The 26,680-nt window shown below is 47.2% G+C and overlaps 1 protein-coding gene across 4 annotated transcripts in view; it reads right to left on the reverse strand.

The window, feature by feature from the left end:
* Positions 1 to 224: 224 nt before the first annotated feature.
* The window catches only part of PAK5 (p21 (RAC1) activated kinase 5), an 82,140-nt gene continuing 55,684 nt past the window's right edge, over positions 225 to 26,680 (reverse strand). For all 4 annotated transcript variants that reach the window (XM_035320072.1, XM_035320071.1, XM_035320073.1 and 1 more), the window contains 7 exons: positions 20,026 to 20,823; positions 13,476 to 13,967; positions 10,100 to 10,233; positions 7,898 to 8,024; positions 4,741 to 4,866; positions 3,155 to 3,289; positions 225 to 2,471 (listed from right to left, as the gene is read on the reverse strand). In XM_035320072.1, coding sequence (XP_035175963.1) covers positions 2,316 to 2,471; positions 3,155 to 3,289; positions 4,741 to 4,866; positions 7,898 to 8,024; positions 10,100 to 10,233; positions 13,476 to 13,967; positions 20,026 to 20,823 — 1,968 coding nt within the window. In that variant the 3' untranslated portion in view covers positions 225 to 2,315. The remainder of the gene's footprint in view (positions 2,472 to 3,154; positions 3,290 to 4,740; positions 4,867 to 7,897; positions 8,025 to 10,099; positions 10,234 to 13,475; positions 13,968 to 20,025; positions 20,824 to 26,680) is intronic.

Below are 26,680 nucleotides of genomic sequence, written 5' to 3' on the forward strand. Positions count from 1 at the left end.
TCTTTCAGTCACGGGGAGGCTCTTCTTCAAGCATTATATGCCTCTATTATGCCTCTTCCAACTTGCTGTTCCTTGTTTGCTAAGTTAAATAAGATACATATATTTTTATATATATATATTGCACACGTATTCAATGAACCTCTTTTTTCTTGTTATTGTCTTGGCCAAATATGTGTTGGAACACAATTTAGAAAAGAGAAACAAGGTATGGAGAACAACCACACTGAAAACGAAATTATTTATTCATTTATTTAACTCGCATGTGCATTTCTCTCACCAGTAGCTGGCGTTCACAAAAAAAAAAAAGAAAAAAACCTTTGACAAAACTTTCAGTAAACTTGATGAACACTGTTTGGAGTATCTAACCATAAGAAAGTTGCAGAAAATTCTCCACTTGTACAGTCTAAAATGTGCTGATTATTAAAGAGAAAAACCCACCAACCCCGTTTTTATTCAAAGATGGTTAAAAAAGTTTAATTTTGTGTCTAGTACTACAGTTTCACTTGTATGCCATTGCCTTTACCGGTGCAGCCTTTTTTCCTGAGTTGTCAAGACTACAAAATACAAACACTTTAAAACTCTGTAGGAGCCCTCGTTCTCTCTGCTGGGTTTCTGCAGGTCTGTACCAGCAGAGCGTGTTTGTGGCAGGGCAGAGGCTCAGCTAAACACGTTTTCTTTAGTAGGGTCTTGAAATGTGCGAACAGGGATAAGAAGAGAATGCAGTGGGAGGTGAGACACACACGTATAAGAACATTGAATAAATGTTCAAGTTCATGTTTCTCTCCCCTTCTCTTTTTTTTTTTTTTTTTTTAATTTACTCTCCCTTCACATGTCACTTCTTAAAGGACAGTACGAAAAGAGCTTCTTTACTGTTGGCAAATCTTTTGTCTGGGAGGAAGATCTTTAAGAACCAGCTCCTGCCAGGTTTAGATGTTTGGTTATAATTTGCTACAATAAATAACAATTAATATATTCACTATGAAATTCTGTAATAAGAAATAAGCTAACTGTGTCTTCACAAAACTGGCTTTGTGTTTCTTACTGGTATCATAAAATGAGGTCAGTAAAAAAAAATTGGAAAAACATGGCTTTCATACTATACATTAATTAAAAAGAACTAATTAATAAATAAATTTAATTTATCATTGAAAGAATTATGAAGCACTTCTAAAAATTTTAAAGGCAAATCTATTTAGGCCTACAGTTAACATGCAAATTCATCCAACAAGTAACACAAAAATGTACCGCAGTAGTCAACTGTTGTATCAACATTCAAAAAGGTCTAGACAGCAGCACAACTTCTATATGGCAAACATCTCGTAACGTATTACAAAGGTCTCTTCCAAATCTGGAGAACACCTCTGTCAACTTCCAGAGCATGACATAACTAACAGGTATTTTTGCAATAACAAAACTGACGTTGCGGCAGCGTAAAATGAAAGGAGCGCCACGTTTTTAGATGACCCTTGGGCAAAGGTACATCTGATGCATTAGTTCCCACTGATGAAGAGATGAGGGAGGCCCTGACGACTTGCAGCATGCAGCAGAAGCTTTGACTGCAACCACATAACCAGAAGCCGAGAGGGCAAGTACCCAACGCAAGTGCTCTGACAGTAGTGGTAGCGTCGGCTCCCGTCGATCTTCAGGCTGCTGTGATGGTGGGATGAGTGCTCGTATCACCCCAATGGAAAATCTGCCAAAATTTCTTCCTTCCTAAAGGCTTTTTTTTTTTTTCCATATTCAAAAGGGTTAAAAAAGTAGGAAACTTTATCTTCTCAAATTCTTGCTAAGTTACACTTATAACTTCAACTAGCACAACAGTTACATGACAAAGTACTGCAAATTATCAAAAGTACTGTACAGAAAATTACAAATTCATTTCAAAATACATTATGCTGCTATGACTGAGATTAAAAAGTGCTTTTTTTGTCAGAAAAATGTTCTTCTGAAATAGAAGTGCCGTAGCCTTTCCTTCTGCACTGGAATTCTGGTTTCACTCTGGTTGTGCTATCTACTATTACCTTTTCTACCTTGTTTGCATTTGGCGCCTTCTGCCTGCATGGCCAAGATGAGAGCGCAGCCATGGTCTGTGGCAGAGCATGGCTATGCAGGTGGTGGCTAGGATCGCCCTGAGTCCTTTGCAGCCCCAGGAAGCTCCTTCTTGTTTTTTTTATGCACCCTGTTATTTCCACGGGGTGGGTTTTCCTTCACAAGGTTTCGCTCGCCCCTTTCCGTGGCTCTCACGCAACCACTGGGAATCCTGCACGACCCTTACCTGGCCTCTGCACCAGCCTCTTCCCAAAACATCACCAGGTTCAGCGGTGCCTGTGCTGCCTCATGAGGGGCACGATGCAAGAAGGGGGCCCGGCCAGTTTGAGGAATGGGTGTCTCAACAGTTCCTGTGCCGTGGCTCTCTGTGAGGGTTCCCGCACCAGCATCAAGTCCAAGAAGCCCCGGAGGACTGAGGAGACCTGCAACAACGCGCTGGCGTTAGGGGCAGGCAAAGAGAAGCGATCCCAGCCTATGCTGGGTCTTTGCATGCTATTTTTCTGGGGAAGACAAAGGACAGTGTGAGCTGTCCTATGACAAAGATGCACTGAACTGGAGGACCATGCATCTTTTATGTGCCATTCATGTTGAAAGCACTGGGGTGCAGAACAGCACACAATACAGAGCTTTATAAGCAGCATGTGAAAAGCAGTAACACGCCTGGTATTACTGCTGAGGGCGTGGGTCTGACTTTACCCAGATCATGGAATCATAGAATCATTGAATATCCCGAGTTGGAAGGGACCCACAAGGATCAGCGAGTCAAACGGGAGATCCCCAAAGGCTTTGGCAGCGGTCACAGACGCACCGGCCCATACAGAGCTGGGCTTATGTGCTGCCTTGCTCTGGTCCTCAGGCAGGGTGGGAAGTGCCTGGATGGCGAAGCTCTGCCCAGACCCCTGCTCCACCACTCACTGCTGAAGCAAAGCCAAGGCCAGGCACAGAAGGGCTGGTGTGCTGCTGGCTTACACCTCCTGACATCCCCTGGCCAGTCTTACACAGCGCTCCCACACGTGCTTTATGCTTTGGGCAGGGCAATGAGTGGCTGTGACTTTATTACACCATTTGTATGTGCAAGACCCTCATCACCAGTGGAATGTCTGACCTTCTGCATGTCCTTCACCCGGGGCGGTAAGTTGTCCCGGATTCGGCGCATGGCTTGCAGCGGTGGCTCGTTGAAATAGGGCGGTTCGCCGTCTATCATCTCGATCACCATGATGCCCAAGGACCAGATGTCCACCTGCAACACAGGTGGGTCAGAAACACCACTGGTAGCACAGGGAGGGGGGCGACAGGCTCAGCACTGGGGTGCATGTAACCTTTAGAGCACACACACACGCTGTCTGCATCCATTGTAAGCCAGCAGTCTGGTGAACCATCACCTTTTTTTTTTTAACCAGCTGAAAACAATTTTTGTTTCTGAGTGCCAACACTAATGAAATAAATTAGAAAGGCTGTTAAAAAACGTCTGCAGTTGGTTCAGGTGATGTCCACTGGAACCATGGCCAAGGCAGGCTTGTTGCAGAGGCTGACTGCACCCTGCGGTGCAGTGGTCCAGCTGCACCTACCGAGTACTTACCCTGCATTGGCCCCGCAATGCTACAGAGGGGTGCAGTGTGTGGAGGAGTGATGTATAGCAGGTGCTGCGCAGTCAGTTATGCTATTTCCCCTGGATCCTACCAACTATAGAAAATCCTGCTTACTCCAAGGCAGATGCAAGTATTTACTATGCCCAGGCCCACTCCCAACAGTCACAGTTAGCACATTATATAATCCCTTTGGAAAAATTATTCAGCTTCAGCTTTAAAACAACAACACTTTTTTTTGTCATGGTCTACTGCAGAACTTCTCCAGAATCCCACTCAGCTGATGACTGCAATTTCTGTCATTTGCCAGCCCAAATACAGGCAAGGGCAGTTCATACTTACACGCTCCTTTGCCAACACTCTCCCTCGGCTTCAATACTTTATTTTTTCTTTGCCTACTAGTGGGAAACCTAATGTATCTTTAAGTTCAGGCACTTCAGAATCCTTCCAGTGCTATTAATGGGCTAATAATAGCTGCTGTTATTGTCCCTGAAATGTCTCCTACAACACCATGCGCACTAGGTGAATGCCAGCGCCTGCAGGGTGCTCACCCTCAGGTAGGAGCTCTCCCTGCCCAGGCCTTTCTGCGCCATGTGAAGGTGCCTCGACTGCTCTCAGGCCTCGGCTGCACAGCTCCTCTCCGCTCCTACGTGTGCAGAGAGGGAAAGGGCAAGGGAGAGGGCGCAGGGCTGCTCTCTGCAGCGGTTCCTACAGCCAGTATCGAGTAGAAGCTGACCATGCAGAGGAGGCCCTGTCTCTGTGGAGGGAGGGCCAGGGGCTGACTGTCCCAGGCTGGCTGCACAAGTGCTGTGACTGGGAGCTTTGTAATAGGTGGGTTACGGCCCTGCAGAGCCACGGGGTCCCCCCGACAGACCCATTCCAGTTTTATCTGTGGAAGTGCAATACATTGTTAAGTGCTCTAACCAGTTGTTCTCTACCCACACATCACAGAAAAATACATTAAACATGGCACAGTGTTAATACTCTGGGGCAAACAAAATTGCTGCTGTTCAGCCCTTTTGTATAAAGGTGTTTGAGCTGCTGGTGTCTCTCTGGTCTCGGTGGGTTCAATTAAGGCACCGTGCAGCCACCGCACTGCACTCACCTCAGTGCCATAGGGCATACGGGAGATCACCTCCGGCGCCATCCAGTACGGCGTCCCAACCAGAGACTTCCTCCTCGGCACCTCCTTTGACACCTGGGCGCAGAACCCAAAGTCAGACAACTTGATCTAGAAAGCAAAGAAAAAGAAAGATCGCCTCTTGAATAACAAGGCACTTGTTCACCCCGGGCACAGGTGTCCCCAAGAGACCCCGGTCTCCAGCTGGAGCTGCTGGGGCTGGGAACGAGCTGCGGCGTTAGCGTGGGACAGGGCGGCTGCACAATTTTGGCACTGTGGTTGGAGACAACAACACAGCCTGGGGACCATGCGGCTAATTAAAAGGGAAGGAAAAGGAGCAGGAAAGGCTGGCAGCGGTGCTCGTTACTAAGGTCACCTGTCATAGCTCCTTGTCTCTCAGCCAGAAGAAGCTACAGAGGTGATAGCTGGCTTATAGTATTTAAAAAATATAACTCAGAAGGAAAGCAAAACACTCCCAACTAGCAGTATTTATAATTAATCTATTATTGCAAACATGTAAACACTATGTTTGCAGTGCATGTATGTCTGCTAATATTCATTAATATACATACTGCAAGTAGTACTTACCACTTCTATTATATATTGGGTTCATGATCTATGAGTTTGCCAAAAACAGATTAAACAACTGGCATTCACCCACTTTTCTTTTTCCACACAGAGCATAATTTAATGCTCAGAGAAAGCCATATCCCAGCCAATGACTTTTCAAGACGAGGCCCTCACACTGCAGGCTATCACTAGAAATCGTTTTCTCCCCTTAATAAGGGAGCTGATTTGGGGAAGGCAGGGATAGGTAGAAGAGACGTTTCCAAATTGGCTGCAAGAGATGAGGGGACCTGCACCCAGTGCTGGGAACTCAGGAATTAAAGAAGGCATTGTCCTTGAGTAGCTGTGACAGTGACCTGAAATAGAAATAACGGGATACACGAGCACTCCGGAGAGCAGCTCTTGCTGCATCATGTGCCTGCTTGTACTTATATGCAGATTTTTTTTTTTCCAATAAAAATGCTGGAAAATTATGACCTTCCCGCTCCCTGTTGCTGTACAACACCAAGGTGAAAACTCCTCCAAGCCTAGACAAAATAAGCTGGGCTGAGTTTCAGTGGCATCATCACCTTCCAGAAACTGTTAGTTTCTTAAGGCTGAATCGCTGAATCACAGAAAGGTTTGGGTTGGAAGGGACCTCAAAGTCCATCCAGTTCCAACCTCCCCCCCGCCATGGGTAGGGCCCCCTGCCCCCAGCCCAGGCTGCCCCCAGCTCCATCCAGCCTTGCCTTGGGCACTGCCAGGGATGGGGCAGCCACAGCTCCTCTGGGCAGCCTGGGCCAGGGCCTCACCACCCTCACAGTGAAGAGTTTCTTCCTAATATCTCATCTAAACCCACCCTCTTTTAGTTCAAAGCGTTACCCCTTGTCCTGTCGCTACACCCCCTGACAAAGAGTCCCTCCCCAGCTTTGCTGCAACCCCCTTTAGGTACAGGAAGGCTGCTGTAAGGTCTCTCCCCGGAGCCTTGTCTGCTGTGTTAGTTTGTTTTCCAAGTTATTTATTTGGAGATCTAGAAGCTACCACTGAGGTTTTCTTGGAAGCTGTTCCACATTAAGACAGCCCCAGAGCCCCGAGCTACACACCACCCAGTGTGATGACGGCCAGTGCCCAAGGTCCATTAGCCGTGTGTCCAACTGTGTACTCAGCACCTGGGGATGTGATGGGAGCCCAAAGCTCCGGGACAAGTCAAGTGGGAAGTTTCATAAATTGCAGTATTGTATAGAACAGCATTTTATTGTAAGCACTGATTTGTTTTATTTTAGATTCAGTGCAGACCCTACTTTTTAAAAAAAACTAAGGGTATTATTTTTAAGAGAATTGCAAAATGATTGTTGGTATTTCTGAAACAAAGCCAATAATAGCCAAGTTCTCCATGCTAAATGTATTTTTCAGTTTACAGGATGAAGAATGGGAGAAATAATGCATATTTTGGAAGCAGAGCCCAATCTCCTTTTGTAGGAGTACAAGAGATTTTGCATATCTATTGCTCATTCGAGTACATAAAAGAAGATGATTTTCTAAAAAAAGATAATTACACAACACAGCCATGAAGAAATCTGCAATGCAGATAATAAGTACTGGAGTAATGAGTATAATGAGGCACTGTATGTAGAGCCTGAAAGCAGATCAGATGCTATTTCAGCAACATGGATCAAAATTGTAACTGAAAAACTCCTACATACATAGAATTTTCCCCGACAGGATTAATGGGAACAGCCTGTGACCGCTGCAGGAAATCCCTCTCTCAGTGATATGGGAAGCAAATTATAAAGGCAAGCCTTTGATTAGGGAATCGGAGCGGGACCGAGAAGCTGAAGGCTTTACCTTCTGCACCAGAAGATCTAGGTTTGCTTCCAGAGTGCCTGGGTGCTCCTGGGCTCAGTCCAACCGCTCCCTAAGCCTTGACTTAGACACGTGCGTAGCTCCGCAGGAGCAACCCTGCGAACCCTGCCGACGGGACTCTCTGGCCATGACTGCATTCGTTTTCACTTGAATTATTCTAGTGTGGCCAGAAGGTGAGATACGAACTAGTGCAGAAATTAGGATCTTACATCTTATGGTGATTTCACTTCCTTTCACCCAAGACTTTGGGTGCCCCAAGTTTTAGGTGCCTCAGGTTTTATTGCTGTGTGCCCACAAGTACCATGGCCCAGACTCACCTCGCTCCTTGTAAGGAAACAGGAATTTCTTTGGGACTGAACAGTGATGAGGTATGTTAGTATTTTTTCATGTGCAAACTTTATTTTGCTGATTAAGCAGGTCACATGCAGCGTTTTCTCTCCCTCCATCCCCACTCGTAAACACCACAAAGACCAATTCCCTGATAGCAGCAGCCACACAAGTAAATGAAAACATGGGACAGGTGCTGTCACCAATCTCCTACATGTACCTATGGTACAAGTTACTCTCCCAGGGGGGTGTTTCAGCAGTAACATTTGCTTATGGATTGAAGACTGACTCTTGAAATTAGGGTTACTTTAACAAGCCACACGTGCAGCTGTTTTATGACAGCCCCCATCAACCTGTTCCTCTTGCGTGCCAGCGAGAGACGGCAGGGGAAATGCTGGCTGCTCACCCGCCCATCGCTTGTGAGAAGGATGGAGTCGCTTTTGATGTCACGGTGGATGACGCCTTGGTTGTGCAGGTAGGACAGGGCTCTCAGGACAGACAGGCAGACGGTCGCTATCTGCTCCTCGTTCATCCTGAAACACCAAGGTGGAAAAACACGCTGAGCGTTAACGAAGAGAGCAGGGAAGGGGAGCTGGAGTGGAGAGGCACCAAATTCCCGTTCACACCAGGACTGGACAGCCACCAACCCTTCTAGGCAACAGCTCTGGAGTGACCCTTCCGTCCCATTTCTGTTGAAGAAGGGAGACGATGGGTAAGGAACAGCTCTGCAACAAGGTCTGGGGAAGTCCCCCTCTAGCATTAAAAAAGCAGAGTATTTTATGTGATACAGTGTGTTACAGTGAGCCTGCTTCCCTCTGGGAAATAATGGAAATGCCTTATTTACAGTAAACTTACTGCTGCCAAGGAAGATAAATCACTACTGGGATGGAATCAGGCACAGAATAAATGCGAGAAGCAATGCTCTAATTGTGCAGACAAAACATCAGGCCCTGGGTGTAACTTTATGAGCATTTTCTTTGCCTTTACAACTATTATAAAAAAATAAGGGTATTTCAGTAGAAAAATATACAGTGAGAGGATTATTGGGTCATTTCTGTGCATGGGTGCAAAGCTCCATTCTAGAAAAGCCGCCTGCTGCAGCATGGCAGCCATGGGCGGGACAGGCTGCGCGCTGCGGCCCTGCTGCCCCATTGCTGGCAATTCCCAGTGGCTCTGCTACCCCAGCAGAAGCATTATTAAAGCATTTCTGCTTTAACTTGGTGATGCCATTTGCAGTATTTCGGCAACATCTTTAAGAGAAGGTCATGCAATGTAAAAAAGAAAAAAAAAAAAACAAGAGAAGAAGAACAGAAGAAGACAGAAGAATGACTATTTTGAGTCAAAAAATAGATGACAGATCTTAAGAAGAAGTGTCCTGGGAACTGCTGTTTGCTGTTAAACTCCTGTCAGAAATACCTCGGATAGCGCTTTTAATGTTTTGGGGAGCAGTAGTTAACAACTGACTTGCAATATTGTGATTTATTTTAGCATGTCAGCTAAGGCAACACGTAAAAATAAAATACCTAAATAAAATACATTTTTTTTTTCTTTTGGCTAAGAGTAACACTAAACTATGAGGGAAGCCATGTTCGTGTCTCATTTACTACTCTTTGCTGCTACTCCTTGCTTTTCTTCTTGCTTGCTTAAATGCTCTCCCACTGGATTGCTGTGGAAATATTTTTTTTCTTTATTCCAGAGGAAGAAATTAAACACAGTATTCCTCTTTCCAATCCCGTTTTATTCTGCTTATCAGGAAAAAGATGAGTGAAGAGCATTTGTAAGGTGGGTTGCAAAATCTAATGGCTCTACTCAGAAGAGGAACTGGAAGAGAGAAGAGGCACTGGTCAGTGCACTACAGCTTTTGGACTGATGAATTGCTTTACAGTAGTAACTGAAATACGGGGACCAGCTCTAAAGCACAAATGCTGTGATATAAAAATAATTTCCCCATTATGTCTCAGGCTCAGCTTGCAGTTAACATTTTCTGACAGCATAGTTATGTGGCTTATGAGTATCAAGAGAAATCACCCCTACAACTGACATAGTTATGACAGCAAAGACAACAATACAGATCACCATAAGGGGAGAAGAAGCGCTTTTTTTGACATTTGGGGAGCTAACGGATATAAGTCGTTTCTGCTAAATTAACACCGAAAGCTCCAACAAATCCCTGTCTACCAGCAAGCCCTTCCAGCTATTTTGTTCCCTTCTATTTAAAAAACACCTGTGCTGACAGAAATTCATCTGCAGTGGCTTACTTACGCTGGTAAAGTGAGTGTGCTGCAGTGTGTGCGTAGATGTATGGATATACGTACCTGCACACGTGCACGTATGGCTATACGTGTATCTCTGTGTAGCTATATGGCTACCTGTACACACACATATAGCCATATAAACACATACATGTATGTATTTATGTACGTATCTTTCGCATGCATGTGTATTTTATGCACGTTTTGCACGTTTGTATAGATGTATGTGCATCCCTACGCACACAGACATACAGACACAGGGACACAAAACCCCCTGCAGGGAGCCAGGGGGGCACCCCGCTCTCCTCGGCATGAGGCGAGGGCCGGAGGCACGTGTGAGGCGAGCACCAACCCACCTGGTGTGAGTCACTATGTCTGTCAAAGCGCCGCCCTCCAGGAACTCCATCACAACCCACAGCTCGTCACCAACAAGGTAACTGTTGTACATGTCAACCACGTTTTCGTGATGGTAATCTCTCATGATTACAACCTGTGAGGAAGAGAAAGACGGTGTGTGAATTGCTACAAGCACTATCTGACACTTGTTTTGACCTTCTTTTTCACTGTTCTCTTCTCTCCGTGCTTAGTAAAGGCTCTGCTATGAATCACAGCTTTGCTCATCCTTGTGCCAACGCGTAAACAAAATCAATCTATTTACATAAAATAACAGTCATCGTAAATGCATTAGGAAAAAGGAAGAATCTTCAGTTGCTAAATTATAAGTGGTAGATAATTGTGTTTCATGCCATACCGCAGGAACAGGACTGTTTACTTCACTGCCTTCTTACTGCCAGTCGCTTTCAGTACAACACAGATGATTTTTCTTGACCCAATCAATTGCTCATCCCATCAGTCTTCTTCATCAGGAAGCAAACTCCACTTTGCACAGAATTTTAACAGAAAGCTGGTAATACAGGGGCTATTATAAGGCATTAAAGGGCTCTGAGGCCCCTGGGCTGCTGACCACACCACGGGCAATGAAATGGGGAGACCAGCGCTGGGGCAGGGGTATCCTGGAGCTGTGGGGCTAGGGAGCAGACTGCCGACACGCATTATAGCTTGAGTGACTGGGAGGGATCAAGCTTAGCTCCGCTCTGCTCCTGGGTGCTCCCAGACTGTGCCTTGCTTGTGCATTTTGCTATTATATATATAAAATTGAAGAACTATAAGGATATAGAGTTTCTCATTCCTTACTTCAGTCTAGCTTGTCTGGAAATGGAATAGCATCTTCACTTAAATCTGAATGATTTAATAGTGTGGAAAGGATGATGGCTAATACGGGATGTGCAGTTATGCTTTCAAAACACTCTGTATTTATAAATCGTAATGGCAAGTGCTGGAACAATTAGTATCCTGAGTCCTGGAATCTGCTACACAGGTGCCAAGACAGCTCCGCACGCTGCTCCTCATACCAGCTGGGTGCAGGACCTCCCTCAGCTCAGGCCGAGTCGTGCAATGCCGGATCTCAGCGCCTCCAGCCCTTAATCAGGGAAGACGTGGTCATGCACAATCCCTTCAAGTCAGCAGGAATTTCTGTACCTGTGAAATCTGCTAGATTTGTTTGCCTCCACGGTCAATTGTATTTCTAATGTACTTACCGTTTTGACTCCCAGTGCTTTGAACTACCGAAGTTTTAAAGCAAAAAGCTGGGGAGAGCTGGCAATTTGGGACCAATTCCAGAGGGGCAGCCATGAGAAGCGCTGTGTTCTTGAGTAAAGCATGGGACAAAACCAACACAACTCACGGAGAATAAGCTTAACTGAATGATTACAGGTTCATTTAAACACTACCATGAAACAGATCCTGGGCCAAGTGTATGCATGCTTTACATAAGCTGTGAGCATGACAAGTCAGACCGGAGAACCAGATGCCCCAGCAGATCCCTGTGAGCCCGAGCACCACGTCTAGAAGTGAACATACAGGACTGGGACTGCAGGAACAGCAGCTTGGCCAAGGTTGTGACAACAGCCACACGATACTGAGCTGTCAGAAAGGGAACAGGGCTAGAAAACAACAGCAAGGGAAGGCTTTGATTGCCCCTGTGTAGATGGAGGGAGGCCTGCTGGAAAGAAATTTTCAGATGACACGAGTGAGCGGAGCGTGTCAGGGAAGCAGCTTGGTCCTGCACAGCATGTACGACCTGCTTCAAGATGTTACCACTCATGAGATGCTCTGTTAGAGCTACACAAAGCAATTCAGTACAGTCTTCCAGAGGCAAAATAAAGCCAAAATACCCAGCACGGTCATGGACTGCTGAAAGAACTGTGCAGAAACGAGCAAGTTTTTTAGAAAAGCTTCTATAAAGCAACCATCTGGCCACGGCTTGGATGTCTGGCACCTCAGCAGCCATTGGGGAGCTGGAATATCCCCACTGTAGGGCCGTGTTTGATGCATCAGAGGATCTGTCTCTGGCCAAATGGCAGTAGAGGAGGTTTTAGGAGGGACTGGTACAATGAACAGTGACGAGTGCACCCAGGAGGACGGTGCTCACCTGAAATCCTAAAGGAAATCGAGTACAAAATGGCTGGGCTGTCACCACTGCGACTAACCTATTGCTTGGAACTTGGCACCCGAAGCGCAGGAAGTGGTGAGTGTCACCCCTGGGCTCAAGGGGGCTCCAGGGAGATTGAAACAACCACAGGTCAACCCAGCGCCTGTGCTCAGCAAGCCACTGGAAGTGGTACCTGCTATCGTGTCATTAATAATCACAGTATGATATAATAGGGAACAACATAGAAAATTGTGCCTCAACATCCTCTAAGAGCTCTTTTACAGAGTGTGATCCTGCTTGAGACCAGTCTGCTGGGATTTCAAGGAGGTGACAGATCTAGTCTTTAAAGAAAATCTTTCAGGATTTTATTTTAAAAATTTGATTTTTCAAAAAAGATTTCAAGGAAACCCGACTTGCATGTGCCGAATGACGAGCCTGCTATTGTTAAAATTCCGGAAACAAGTGACAGGATCAAATGTTTCTCACAGGAGGTTTCCCTGAGGACCTGCAGTGTTTCTGGCATCGCTCAGCATCTCTGTAGGTTGGTGATCTCGAAGAGTGGAGAATACACAGCACTAATGTCTACGGGAGGGTAAGAATTAAAAAGGAGAAACTCTTCACACTGCAGAAGGAACCCACAGCACCAAAAAAACGGATGAAAAAACGGCAAAGGTAAATCAGTGTTCTTAAATTTAAAGTAATGAACATGGGGAAAACAATTCTACATAAGCAGCAGTGGTCTCTGAACTGGCTATAATATCTCAGGAGATGTGGGAATTAATAAGGATGGTTCCATGAAAAACAGACGGTCAGCTCTTTGCTTATTAAGCCAAAAGAAAGCAAAGGGACTGCTAATGGTTAGGAGGGGAAGGAAGGAGAAAATAAGCATGTATGTGTCTGAGTACGGTGCATATGCTTCTTAAATAGTCAGGTTAGCCTGGATCCTCCATCTCAAAGAATAAATAAACTACATCAGAAAATGGCCCAAAAAAGGCAACTGGGTTATGCCTGTGCAGCTGACAGGCTGTATGGACCAGCTGGTAGATTTCTTAGTTGTTCCCTGTGACTTTCCACAATGTTACACGTTTAAAGCCAGAAGGAGATGCAGCTCATCTGAAACCGGTCTGGTTATCTTAGACACCACAGATGAGTACAGGACTTGGCACCTCTTTTAGAAAGACATTAGGGCCACAGTGGGCCTTCAGTCCCCGTCTCATGCCGCACTACCCGAAGCAACGCACCTCATTGAAGAGCAACTCCCTTCTCTGTTGCTTCCTGAGATCCATCTTCTTCACGGCCACTTGCTTGCCCGTGTGCTTCTCGGTGGCGATGCAGACAATCCCCGTGGAGCCCTCCCCGATCTTGATGAAGTTGTCCAGGTACTCCCGGGGGTCGCCGGGGCTGACGACCAGCTGCAGGGCGGCTCGGAACTGTTCGTGGGACACCCTGGAGGGCTGCTGGTCCGAGGAGGAGCCCCAGCTGGGCGGAGGGTAAGCACTTGATGTGATACTGGGGGAGCTGGGGTAGGAGGCGGTGGAGATATAGGGAGAGCCGGGCTGGAGGGGTGGCTGGTGATAGTGGGACACTTTGTGGTAGACCAGAGGGTACTGGTAGCTGCTGCTGGAGTAGCTGACTTTGCTTTGACTTTGAGGTAGCTTTACTGGGCCCCTTGGGTAGGTGTCCGACCCAGAGAGCGGCGGGCTGACTACCAGCTGCGCTCGGTCGTAATCCACCTGCAACACAAAAGCAGATGAAAAACATGGGTGCAGAGATGGGTTTCCAGCCAGCCCTCACCACTTGGCTCATGCTCAGCACCCCAAATGTGCTCAGCGGGGTGCCAGCACAGCATAGCTCCTGCATGGACCCGTTCTTGTCCAAGGGACACTGCTGGTACCCATTTTTATGTCCAGGCACCCATTTGTAGACATCCTAATCTTTGTTTAATGACAGCATAGGCTCCAAAAAAAAAGTATTTGCTCTGTATTTGCAGTTCCTTGCAGGTTCTCTGGGCCATTTCCTCCATTAATCCAACCCAGTCACAACTAGAAGCCCATTCAAAAGCAAACTGAATAGAAGCAAATTCAAATTCGCGCCTTTCCTTACAGACTTCAGTTTCTAGGTTTTGACTCTCAGCTTTAGTCCTTCTGCTTTTCTCCGCTGACTCAAGAACAACCCCTTCCCACCCTCTCGTGGAGGCTGCTGCTCTGGAATGCCCATCGCCCCTGCCCTGCCCCATTGCTGGCTGCTGGCGGAGCCACCACAGAGCAGATGCAGCCCTCATCCCGTTTCATTTTTTTTTCTTTCCCCTTTTAATCTCTGTACAGCTTTAAATAGCAGGCTCTTCCCTGCTATCCCCACACGCAGGAGCAGGGCTGCAGGACACCCCAACCACAGCAATGCAGCAGCATGGGGAGAGCTGCAGCCCACAGAGCAAACGGCAAAGCAGCACCAAACTCACGGTGCGGGGTAAATCCTGGGGAGTTACCATCAGGCAAGCACGCGACCTGCTTGGGATGAGAGACGAGAGCCACTCGGTGGAGTTTACAGAGGGACTTCCTCCGAGCAAGCCGTGACAAGGAGACTAATTCAATTTACCATTTCTTAAATCATTTTCCGGAGTGACACACTGCTTAACTGTGGTGTCACGAAACTGCTAATTTTCATCTGAAATCAGAGACAATCGCGAGGAGATTATCCCAGTGGGAGGCCTTTGTCATTTGCAGGTTCCTTTCTTTTCTTTTATTCTCCCAAGCTTTTCTAAGCTTCTTCCACTGCAAGCAGATGAATACTGCACCTTCATGAACAAACAGTTTGCCTCCATCCAAACATAAAAAAGGATGTAAGACAAAAAACGCACCCGAAACAAGAATACGTTTGTTTTTCCTTTTCCCCAGAAAACAGCATCTCCACATTGATAGAACATATGTGACTCCTGATGACACAAGGGGCGGGGGTGTGGTCAGACACAGCTCGCGATGTAGCACAATTACAAATAATTACGGCAATGAACCCATTTAATCAATCAATTTGGGTGGCGGCGCGCAGGGGTGGACAGCGCAGCGGAGCTGACACAGCTCCCGGTTGCTACTACTGCTGCTGGCTGCCGGCCAGGAGCCCCTGATCCATGTTAGTTAAACGCACATTAATCTGAATTTGGCAGTGTAATCAAGGACCCAACTGAACTGTGAAATTGAATTCTGCGGTGGAACATCATTTGACCATTTTATGCTAAGACAGCATAAAAAAAAAAGAAGAAAAGAAAAAAAAAAAATGCCGCAGCATCCATTTATCACTGCGCCCTGCTGCGCAGCGAGGAGGAGTTTCCAGCCTGGGTGCAGGGAGGGAAGGCTCAGCGTGCAGGGCTGTATCGGGTGGGAGCTGGGCGTGCTTGCCTCTTCCTCATGCGTGAGGTTAGCGGGAAGGGGGAGCGCCTCGGCATGGGGGCTGCCCTCAGGTTTCCCTGCTGGTGCAGGGAGCAAGGCACAGCCACAGCTCGCAGCCACGCAGCGCCTGCACCCAACATGCATCTGCCCCCCAGGAGGCTGCTTCGGGGTAACGGCACGTACAGGTGATTCGGGGCATCCCTGCACTTCCTCTGTCAAGCAGAGCAGATGTAGATAGAAGGGGGTCAGAGGCATCACGAATTGCACGCGGGACATCACAGCTGCCACGCTGATTAACGCAGAGACGTGCTCCGATGCTTCGGGGGAGGGAGGGGAGCTCAGTTACCCCGTCCTATAGATCTACGTACGCAGAGCCACACAAATTAGTGATTAGACTGTAAAAAAAATATGTATTTTTTAAAATAAGATGGGGAAAACCCAGTCTAGGAATTCAAGCTAGACAAATCCATACTGATGAACTGAGCCCGGGCTTCACCCATGCCTGCTGTTTCTGAGCAGCTAACATTTTAAAAGGAAAATTCCAGGGTTGAGTGGTCTTTCTACAAATTACTGAAAGCTTTTTGAAGTTAGCATTTGATAACCAACTTGCTGTACAATGTAAACCCAGGCACTACCTGAAAACCAAGCAATCTTACAAAAACACCGGACCCCAAGTGACTAAACCAGCCTGATCTTCCTCCCAGGCTGTATCCGTATGCAGTCCTTCGCATCATGGCAAAACTGAACGTGCTTATTCCACTAATAATTCCACTTCTGCTACTGAATGTAATTACCTTCTGAAAGGAAAGCCTTTAAATACTACAAAAGCAAGAAAAAAGCAGCCCTGCTCTCCTACGCCATCAGGTCAAGGGAGCAGATGAGGCTGTGACACGCCATCCATCACGGCTCCGCAGTGCCCTGCTGCTCTGCGTGGGTCACTTGGCTGCCTCGCAGCACCACCCAGATCCCTCCAGCAGACAATTTTTGCTGTTCGAGGTGGATACAACGCTGTGTGCAAACCCAGCGTGTGTTCCCAGGCTGACGGCAGCAGTACCCATCCTGTTGTGCAAGTGGTGGGGACACCCCCATGTTTTTATGGAATATTCTGCCCTGTAGCACGGTCTGCGTGGGCAAATATTTTACCCTTGGCTATCACCGGGTGATCTGCAGGCACCTAAGGCACTGAGTGCTGGTGAGACGGACTGCGGCGGTGACAGCGGCCGCAGCCCTGAAGCCAGAGCTGGCACCTTCCTCAGGGGCAGGCAGCCCCTGGCGAGGTGGGGTCGCCTGTCAGTAAATGTAAAATAGGTCCCAGTTGGATTAGGCTTCAGCTTGCTGAAATAAAAGGTGTGGAAGGGATGGGCTGTAAATCACACGGAGAGTGCAAGGGAAAAGTTTACTCTCCAGAGCTTTGCCAGTGGAAATCTCGGAGATTCCCTGTTCCACACATGGCGGTGTTTGTGGAAAGCTCCTGGCACATGGATGGAAAACGAGGGAAAAAAGGAGAGGGTTCCTGATGGTAAAGGCCTGGTTCTGCCTTCACTGGGCTGGAAACATCCTGGTGGTGCAGAGTGCCTGCAAAACACAGCAGGGAAACAGCAGTGCTCAGCTGTGGCCAGGTGAGAGCGAGACCTCTGCCCTGGTGCGGCGCTATGGGGCAAAGACGGGGACAGCAGGAACCATGGCCCCTGGCAGGAGGGACAGGAAAGGGTCACGGGGAGCCAATGCAAAAAAAAACGATAGCAAAGGAGCTTCAAAATACCAGGCTGCAGTTCAATAGGGCCCGTGATGAAGAGGGGAGTAAAAGAAAAACGTGCACTACAGATTGCCCAGAAATAGGAAGGGGCCTTCGTGGAATACGCAGACTTGGTGGGATGGGTTTGGGATTGTGTGGCACTACTGAGGTGGTGCCATTGAACAAAAAGGGATGGGGTAACACCAGCAGAGGCACCAGTGGCAACCTGCAGTACAGGAGTGATTCTGCAGGGACAGGGGAGTGGTGAGGGACACCAGGGAGAGATCAGCAGGGCAACCGAATCTGAGCCTTCAGCTTCGTACGCCTCTGGTCCCGCCGCACGGCTGCGCCCAGCCCAGCGCTGCAGAAACCTCCTGATGAAAGACATCCAAAACCTGCGAGACCAGGGCACACATTTGATTTATCCTCCTTCTATCACCTGCACCTAACACTGAACTGTGTCTGCTCTTCATTTACGAGCCAAAACTTTTGCTAAATGCATACTGAAGCCATACATTTGTGCCTGCTGACTTTTTCAACACTTACGTTTCTTCCCCTTTTAGTTATTCTTTAAAGCCAATCTCATTTGTACAATATCTGATCCGAGCCCCGATTCTCATTTAGTAAACCCATTTAATGAACCATTATCTTACTAATGCTTCCTTGAAAAGAAGCCTCCTCAACAATCAGCCTAGGCACGAAACTGCTGTTTGCTCCCAAGAGCTGTGGATGTGTTTGGGGACTGAAACTGCTGCATTTAGCAGTGAATCATTGAGTTTCAACGTACCGAGCCCGTAGGAGTGTTTTTGATGCTCTAAGGGGAGAAACAGCTCACAATGAATCTTGCACGGAGGCATCTTTTTTTTTATAAAAGTTGTTACTGCATTTTAATGGGGTATTTTTCAAGCTGTCTCAGAGCCCTGAGAAATATACCTCAGCCTTCAGCCCTCCTGAATGCTGTAAAACTGGCAGCAGCAGGCACAAGAGAGTCTTTGAATTATTGGTGGATTTGTCCTTCTTCCTTCCAAACTCTGACAGAATGATTGCTTTAAAGGAAGGAAATGGCAGATAGCCCATCCCAGGCTTTCCTCGCAACTTCCAGAATTTGTACTTTAACACTTTACTCCTGCACACAGGTAACTGCACACATGCAGCCCTCTCACCATAGCCCAAGCTCAAAAGAGGCACGGGAGGAGATGTGGTAACTTTTCTAATCCCCCCACGGTTTACCCTCAAACTCAAAAGCCCAGATTTGTGCTTTGATGAAATCTGGAAAACAACAACAACAACAACAAACATCGTTTCATTTCACCACAGGGCACTGATGAGAACTTCGGACCTCAGCATTACAAAGTAGACAAAGCCTAAGTGGATACCTCTGGGATGAGGCTATGGGACGACTTCTGGGGCTGAAGCTGCCAGGACGAGGTTCTCAGCGCTCACAGCCTGGACAAAAATGCGCTGTCCACATCAGCACTGAACAGCAGAAGGGATGGTGGCAACTGACAACTGCCAACCTCAGCACAGCTGGCACGTCCCGGCACACCAGGGCCGTTCCAGCCCTGGGAAACGTGCGCTCATCTTGGTGCCTGTTGCTAAAGGAGCCGGGTAATGCTCAGCGCGACCTACACGGAAGGAAACCCCTTCTTGTGGAATAGTGGATGTCACCCAATAAGGCACCCGTCATCTAGTAAGGCTTTTCATCCATCATCTAATATGGCTTTCCCATCTAATAACCAAGCGGGTCATCATCGGAGCGATGTGCCTGGATGGGTGACAAAAGAGTTATTCCCTCCGCTGCACAAACCAGCGAGCTAGGGGAAGCACGGCGGCGTGGCCTGATGGAGAGTATTCCTCGTGCGACTCAGAGGAGGCAGAGCAGGCCACAGCTTCTGCGGAAGAGCTGCTGGTAGGTACCACAGCAGAGCTGCTCTTTTGCATCCTGAGCCTGTTTTTTTTTGTTGTTGTTAGCTACAACTGTGTTGGGTGAGAGAAGAGACTGTGATTTTATTTCACCGCTTCAAAATGAAGCAGAGAGGGGTAAGCCCTGCTCTCATTAGCAGCAGAGTGTTAATAAACCCTGTAATGCACACGGAGACCTGTCAGCCCGGTGGCTGTGTGGGCTGGCACTGCTGGGTGAGCTGCAGGCAGCTCCTCTGCCTAACACACATGCTGGGCTCGTGGCTGCGCTTCCCCAGCAGAGCAAGAGTGCTTTTCTAAGTGGCACAGAGATGTCGGCAGTAATGACTCAAATGCAAAAAGAATATGATACTCAAACCAGACTGTTTTTTCAGCTCCTGCCAAGATCTGCGTTGGCACATGAACGGTGCTACAAGAACTGCCACAGAACTTGGGGCTTTTGGAAATCCCAGGTAAAACCCATGGAAGTTGGGCACTTCCAAAGTGCTCTTTGAATAAGTTTGGAAGAGCAATATCTTAAACCACTGGTCCACGACATCTGTTTTCAGATACCCAAGGAAAGTGGGTGGGTTTTCACACCCACCACACCCATCATGGCTGTATAGCTCCTGGGGATGCCACCAGCTGCATTTGGCACTTTGTGCCCAAGCCCAGCTCCTTGCCCTTAATATTCTGCACATCCCCAGTTTTTTGCATTCCTGTTTTGGAATTTCCCTGTCCTGGTAGCACTGTCACCAGGGCCCTTAACGTTACCTTGGGGATGCCTGCTGCAGTTTCGGACAAGCGGGGGTAGGTGTAGGAGCTGTAGGAGTGTCCTTGCTGGTGTGCTTTAAACGCGCTTGCTCCATAGGGCATGGCTGGCTCCTGCAGACCAGAGCCCGACCTGGACCTCTGCCTCATCGCGGGCTGAGGGCTCGCCGGGTCCACGTAAGACGACTTCGGCCTCTTGTCATAGTCATCCTTGCCTGGGCTGTGCCCCCAGTCGCCGTCGCCATACTCCAGCCTCTCCTTGGGGCACTCGCTCTGCACCGATGCCCGGGACAGGGCGTAAGGAAAGGGGTCTCTGTAGTCCAGCGAGGATCCACTGGGAATCCTCTGGTACTCCAGCTTTAGGCCTCCATATTCGATCGGACTGGGCTTTGCCTCCACTTGTGCCTGGTAATCTGGGAGGAACCTGGAGAGGTCTGACTTCAGGGGCGTCACTTCTGAATAATAGATGTCCCTAGAAGTCACCTTCATCATGTGCCCGTTCTGCTTGGCAGCATAGCCCCCTTTGTAGTACCTGTCTAACTCTTCCCCGTACAGAGCCTTGTCTCTGTACTTTTCCACGCCATAGTCTGTTGTCGTGTCTGACTCGCTGGAGTACTGGGAATACGTGATGTAACCGTTCTCCTCCTGGTGCCTTGGCACGTGGTTTGCATTGCCCTGGTGGTGGGTGGGAGGGCTTTCCTTCCGCAGGGAGTTGGATCGTGTCACGGAGATGTTGTCAAACTCTTCCAGCAGGCCGTTGATTGAAGTATCCTTTCGAGGCTTATTTCCTCTAACAATAGTCTGGGAATAAAAAAAAATACTTTGATTAAATGATTTTCATTTAGTATCTGACCAACAAAACAACAGAAAAGAAGTCTGTGATTCCCCCAGAAATGCACGTAGTGATGTGTCACATTCTTCAGTCACATACTTCACAATAAACCATTGCCAGAAAAAAATACAACAGGACATGCAGAAATGAAGAAACAAAAGGGTCAAATGCAGTGTCCACCATAAGCTGAGATTTAGCATACAACCCCAAGACACTCTTCAAAAGCTCAGTTTAAGAGGTGGGTGTTCAGCACTGACCAGCAGAGACATTTAAAAGCACTACTTGTGTTTTAAAAAGTTGCTGTTATTTGCTATTATGCCGTTGTCTGCATCAAGGTGAGCTGGAAGGTTGAGTCTGATGTGCCGAGTATGGATAAGCTAAAAAATACCATTCAGTGTTAAATCTTCATATTTAGCAAACTGCTGATGTGGAAAGTAGTATAGTGAACAGGTCTTGTTTTTCGTTTTGTTTTGTTTTGTTTTGTTTTTTAACACAGCAGTACATTCCTGTGTGCCAGAATTGCCACCAGGGATTGCTTCTTCATTGACTTAGAGACACGTGGGGTGGATGGAAAAATAATACTTACCTTATGCCGCCTCACAATACATGTGCTAAATCCCTGTGCGTGAGCATGGCTTTGGGACATCCACATGATGGATGCCATGGGGTGGTGGCCCTGGTTGTGTCCTCATACCGCAAACTGCCCCCTGCCCCCTGCCCAGCACTTCTCAACTTGGACTGAAGCAGCCTGTTGGGATGGGAAGCGAGCAGTGCTTGGCCACAGCCTTCCCTCACGAAAGCCCGACTATTTTTAGCTAGTACCATCTGAAGACTGTAACAAGCGACTGCATCCATTTCTCAGCAGCTGACTCCCATTGAGCGCTGCGTCATGTTTGTAAACACCCTGCAAGAATGAGATGTACAAATTAAGGGCCAGGGCCATAAATCAGCATGGTTCTAGTGAAAACAAATTTGCTTTTCTGATTTGCTTTAGCTAAGTATCAAAGGTTTTATCTTCCTTAACTCGCCTAGTTTTTAAGCAGAGTCCCCGTGGCCGTTCATCCCCAGGAGATGTCCACCCATGAGCTGCAGCCTGCCCGTGCTGCCCACATTGGACACCGAGCGCGGTCCCAGCCTGGGAACTGCCTTCCTGCACTGCAATGCTGGCGGAGACAGCGCTAGCAGAAAGACATCCCTGTGATACCCAACCCTGCGGGAGCGGCACCAAAGGGATAAAGCAAAGAAACGTCTGTGAAAAAGGGCTGTGCAGGACCGGGGTCTAAAAGGAAACGCTTCCATGCAAAGCAGGCCGTTTCCAAACATGTGATGACCAGGGGCAGGGACGGAGGGCCTTGGGGAAGGGCTCTGATGAAAAACAATGGTAATTGCTTGTGAGCAGTGAGCTCCTCTGGTGGCTGTGTTGATGGCCAGAAAGGCTAACACAGTCCAAGTCATATTTTTTAATCACGCTGCATTTAGCTTACATGGAAGGCTTTGTGTTTCAGCCAGCAGAATTGCAGTACACTGGCAACTTGTTTTTTAGAGCTCCTACTATCCCCAGCAGAGGCAGGGGAGCATGAATGGTCCTCCAAAAAGGGCATGTGCAGGACTAGCATAACCTCCCTCTTTGAGCAGCATCCTGCTCTTTGCTCATTTTCTGCACAGGAGAGGTTCACAATGCAATCAGAAGATGTGACAGATTTTGTCTTTTGTGGTGTCTGCCTTGCTTCCCCACCCCTCTTCAAGCCCTGCTTTGCCCCGTCTCCACGAAATTAACAGCAACGTACTTCTGTTGTTCAGAAAAAGACAGCTGAGAAAAGATGGGCTATGAGCAAAGCAGCGCTGACCTCCCATTGATCCCTCCTCTGATTTATGTCTGTAATTACTTGCCTGGTTTGCTATTTTGAGGCTGGTGATACTGGAACAATAGGACAGAAAAAACCAGGAGCAGCGAATAGATCACTCCTTTTGCCTCCGAAGTCATTCAGCGAGACAAGAGGAATTGGTTTTGTTAGGCTACAGCCGCTTTGGCAGGATGAATGCGCGATCATTCATATTTAATTATCACGTAATAAAACAGCACACTCAACAATGAAATGCTTATAATTGAAAACAAGATTGAAATACACAACTGCCACCTTGATTCCCTGGTGTAAATCCACGCCAAGGAGTAAAAATGCCAATGTAATGATCTCCATGGGACTAGCCTTCACAAAAGAGAGCCTTCCCGGAGCAACCTGCATTGTGCCTGCACAAAAGGACCTCAGAGCCAGAGGGAGCCCCTGGGAGCAGAACAGCCCCTGCGGTTATGGGAAAGGGGAGCTTTCCCTCCTCTCCTTCAAACAGATGCTCTGCTGAAGCAGTTTTTTTAAATACAGATGTGTATGGGATATGGGGGGTGGAAGAATCTCAAAGAGATGTCCCATGTCAGAAGGAATTTTAGAAGAACGAAGTTGAAGGTTTTAGGCGTTAGGGGATTCATCGATGACAAAACCCTGCCGTTTAGGGATTTTCTGCCAATGGGAGCCTCCATTTTGGTCATGAAGATACAAAAAAAGAAGTGTGTTTTTTGTTGTTGGTTTTGTTTTGATTCTTAGTAATAGTAAAATAGTCTTGTAGGAATTTTGGTTTTCCAAAAAGAGCATCTGCCACCAAATCTCCAGTCTATGAAGTCTTTGTTATCGCCGTGACCTCAGTGCCACCTAATCCTGACTGATGAAGGTAGGGAGATGAAGATCTAAAACCCCTTGTTTTCTCCCAGCGCTTTGAGAACAACCACCGGGGAACGCTGACTTCCCAGAATGATGGCAGAAGTTTCTATTTGCTTTGGGCTCCTCTCTACCAGGAAATTAGAAGTGGTGGGACCAACCCTGTCCCAGGGCTGAGCCAGTTTGTGGGCACTGGCCTGGGTCCGTACTGCCGAACTCTCTCCGCCTCTGAAGCAACATTGGTGGCTTGGGGAAAAGTCTCTGCCTGGTGCTGACTGTGCCCAGGATTGGTTTAGGAGGATGCTACCTGGCCCAGGTGAGGGGCTCGAGCAGCTGAATAGCACAGAGTATTTAATTTCAGTGTCTGATGATAATCCTCGGCGCTGCGTCATTGTGTAAGCACAGTCCTTCAGTGCAAACGGAGGATAAAATGCACCTGCCCCTGAAGAGTGCTGCAAATCCAGATCAAAATGCCTCGGCAGTTCCGCCTGAAGGCTGCAACCATGCCAGTGAAGCACAGCCACTGCTGGTGCTAAAATCACACCACTGACATTATTACAGTAAACTAGGGTGTAAATGTCATTTGTTGAAAAATAAGAAAGTAAGCATGATCTTAAGGTGATGGATGTTTTCTACGGAATAGTCAGTGCTCCATTATTACTACTGCTATTACTATTATAATCTTCACTACTTTATTATTATTGTCACCATCATCATCATCAATGATTATTTGCTTTAGCTTGTTTTAAAATTTAGCACTTCCCTTATATGAAAGGAAATACACCTTGATGAGATTCCCCTATTGCTAAATCAGGCAGCCTATTCAAGCCTGACTTTTTAATTTTTTTTATTAAGAAAACACCTAACACTATTGTTATCAAAAGAACTGTCGTGTCCACAGAGCAGATAATTAAGGACGTGTTTCACAGAGACCCTGCCAAGTACTCCATATTGTCAAGATTTTTTCTGAGTAGAAGTTAGGATGTTTATACACAGATGTGAAACACGGTGCCTCCCTGGTGGGCAGAGTTAATTCTTCACCATTTACTTGGCTTAAAAAAAAATAATAAATTAAAATCCCAAGGCAGGTATTATTCTGTAAGAGTGAGAAAGGTAATTACTCTGTAAGGAAGCTCACAGAGCATCAAAAATCGGAAATAAAGGCAAAGGAGCTGTTTCTACATAATGACACTTAGGCTGGGCCTTGTTAACCCTTCCTGAAGTCATTTGCTCCAGAGAAGGTGTGCTGGGGGCTCACAGCACCCTGCAGCTTTCCTCTGAAGAAATAAGCCAGAGATCGACAAACTTCCATAATTATGGCCCAAATTTCCAAACCTGAAAGCCTAACGCTAGCCAGAAGTACCCAGGTTTGAAGGTGGAAGGATGAGGGACAGCCCGAATTGCTGACACGGCCTCCTCCCTCAGGGACCTGAGGGTACGGTCACTGCGCTGTCGGGCTCTGTGCTGCACTAGCGAGCAGGGGGAAAAGCTCCCGGGACTTAAACACAACAGCAGAAATGACAGAAGATGGAAAATTTTAGCTCTAGCTTGAAAAGCAAAGCAAAATGCTTGAAAGAAAACCTAGCAGAAAAAGCAGGCTCAATCGAAAGGGACGTAAACAGATTTCCCTGGTATTAATACCACAGGAACTGGTGACTAGTTGCAATTTTAAGGGCTTTGTAAACTGAAAGAGACAGCTTGTGTTTCCACATCAACGGGGAATTCTATTTTTCCTCATCTGAATTTAGATAGAAAATGGTTGTTTTGTGTTTCCTTTTTTTTCCTCCTTCTTCTTTTTACCCCTCACTGCTCTTCAGATTTTTAAACTTGGAAAATTCTCAAAGCTGCGGCAGGTAAAGTGGATAGTTAAAAGCGAGGCATCGTGTGCAAAGGTCGATCCGCGGAGATTTATGAGGGCTTTGTTTGTGACTCCCGAGATCATGTAATGGAAACCTGCACAGTGCCCAGGCACGCATGACAAACAGAAATCAAACACTACAGCAGGCGCAGCTTTAGCTGGGTTCCACCCCGGGAAGATGGGATCCGTTACAGTCGATACCCCGTGGTCATTAAAAGACGTTTTCAAGGCGTTGTGCAATTGGGGTGGATCAATGCGACACCAGACGAAGGAGTGCTGGTTGGTTTTACGCTGCCGTTACCGTCACCCGCTAAAATCAATGGGATGCAATCTCCGTGAATTAAAGCTGGTACGCTGATGCTGCAGCTCTCAGATCGTTTTCAGTGCTCTCCGGACGGGTTTGGCGCTTGCTCTGGGTGCCGGTGACAGCAGACATCCTTCACGGCGCCGCCGTAGCGCTCTGTCCTGCAGTGATAAGCCATAATGGATCTGTCTGCAAGAACCGCTGCCTTGCCTCGTTTCCAAGAGCAGATGAAAAACAGCTTCTGCGCTCAAATACTGTATTAACCTTGACAATAATGAAGTGGGTAATTAACTGTTTTGCCCTAATATGACCTTGCATTTATTGTCTTTAAAACTACTATACTTTATACAGCAGCCTTTGTCCTTCAGGAGCTGTGGTTTCAGAAGTCAACAAGGATTTAAAATCTCTGTAACGCACAGGGTGGGAGAAGAGAAGTCTTTTTAGGAAATGTCACCTTATAAAGAGACAATCTAAATTCTGGTTTTGCTTCTAGCTAGCTTATCCCCGCGTTTTCATTATGTGTAAAATAAAAGCACATCCTATGCAGATCTGAAAATCAATTTTTTCTAAAGGAAAAAATTGCTGTTGCACATTGCACAGCTGGTAAAAGTAATGCATGTGATGGAAGTGTTGGTAATTTATCTTCTTGTGTTGCAAGAAGATAAATTCTGGCAACTTCACAAGCCTTTGAAGTATTTGAAGTTGTGTTCATGATACCACGTTTTACTCCTTGGCACAAGCGAATGTGAACAGCACTACCTTGGGGAGAAAACCAACCCCCTTATCATGTCAGACAGAAAACTCCATCTTTCCTGGGAAGCAACAGAGTTTTATAGCTACAGCCAAGGGTGCAAGGAGTGTCAAGGGTCTGCCTTTGATCTGCACTTGTGAGATCTCAGACTGAGCAACAGCCTCGGCAGAGCTCAGAACAGCTGGAGACCCTCCTAACTTCTGGA

This window comes from Oxyura jamaicensis, chromosome 3 (assembly GCF_011077185.1).
Source record: "Oxyura jamaicensis isolate SHBP4307 breed ruddy duck chromosome 3, BPBGC_Ojam_1.0, whole genome shotgun sequence".
Classification (NCBI taxonomy): domain Eukaryota; kingdom Metazoa; phylum Chordata; class Aves; order Anseriformes; family Anatidae; genus Oxyura; species Oxyura jamaicensis.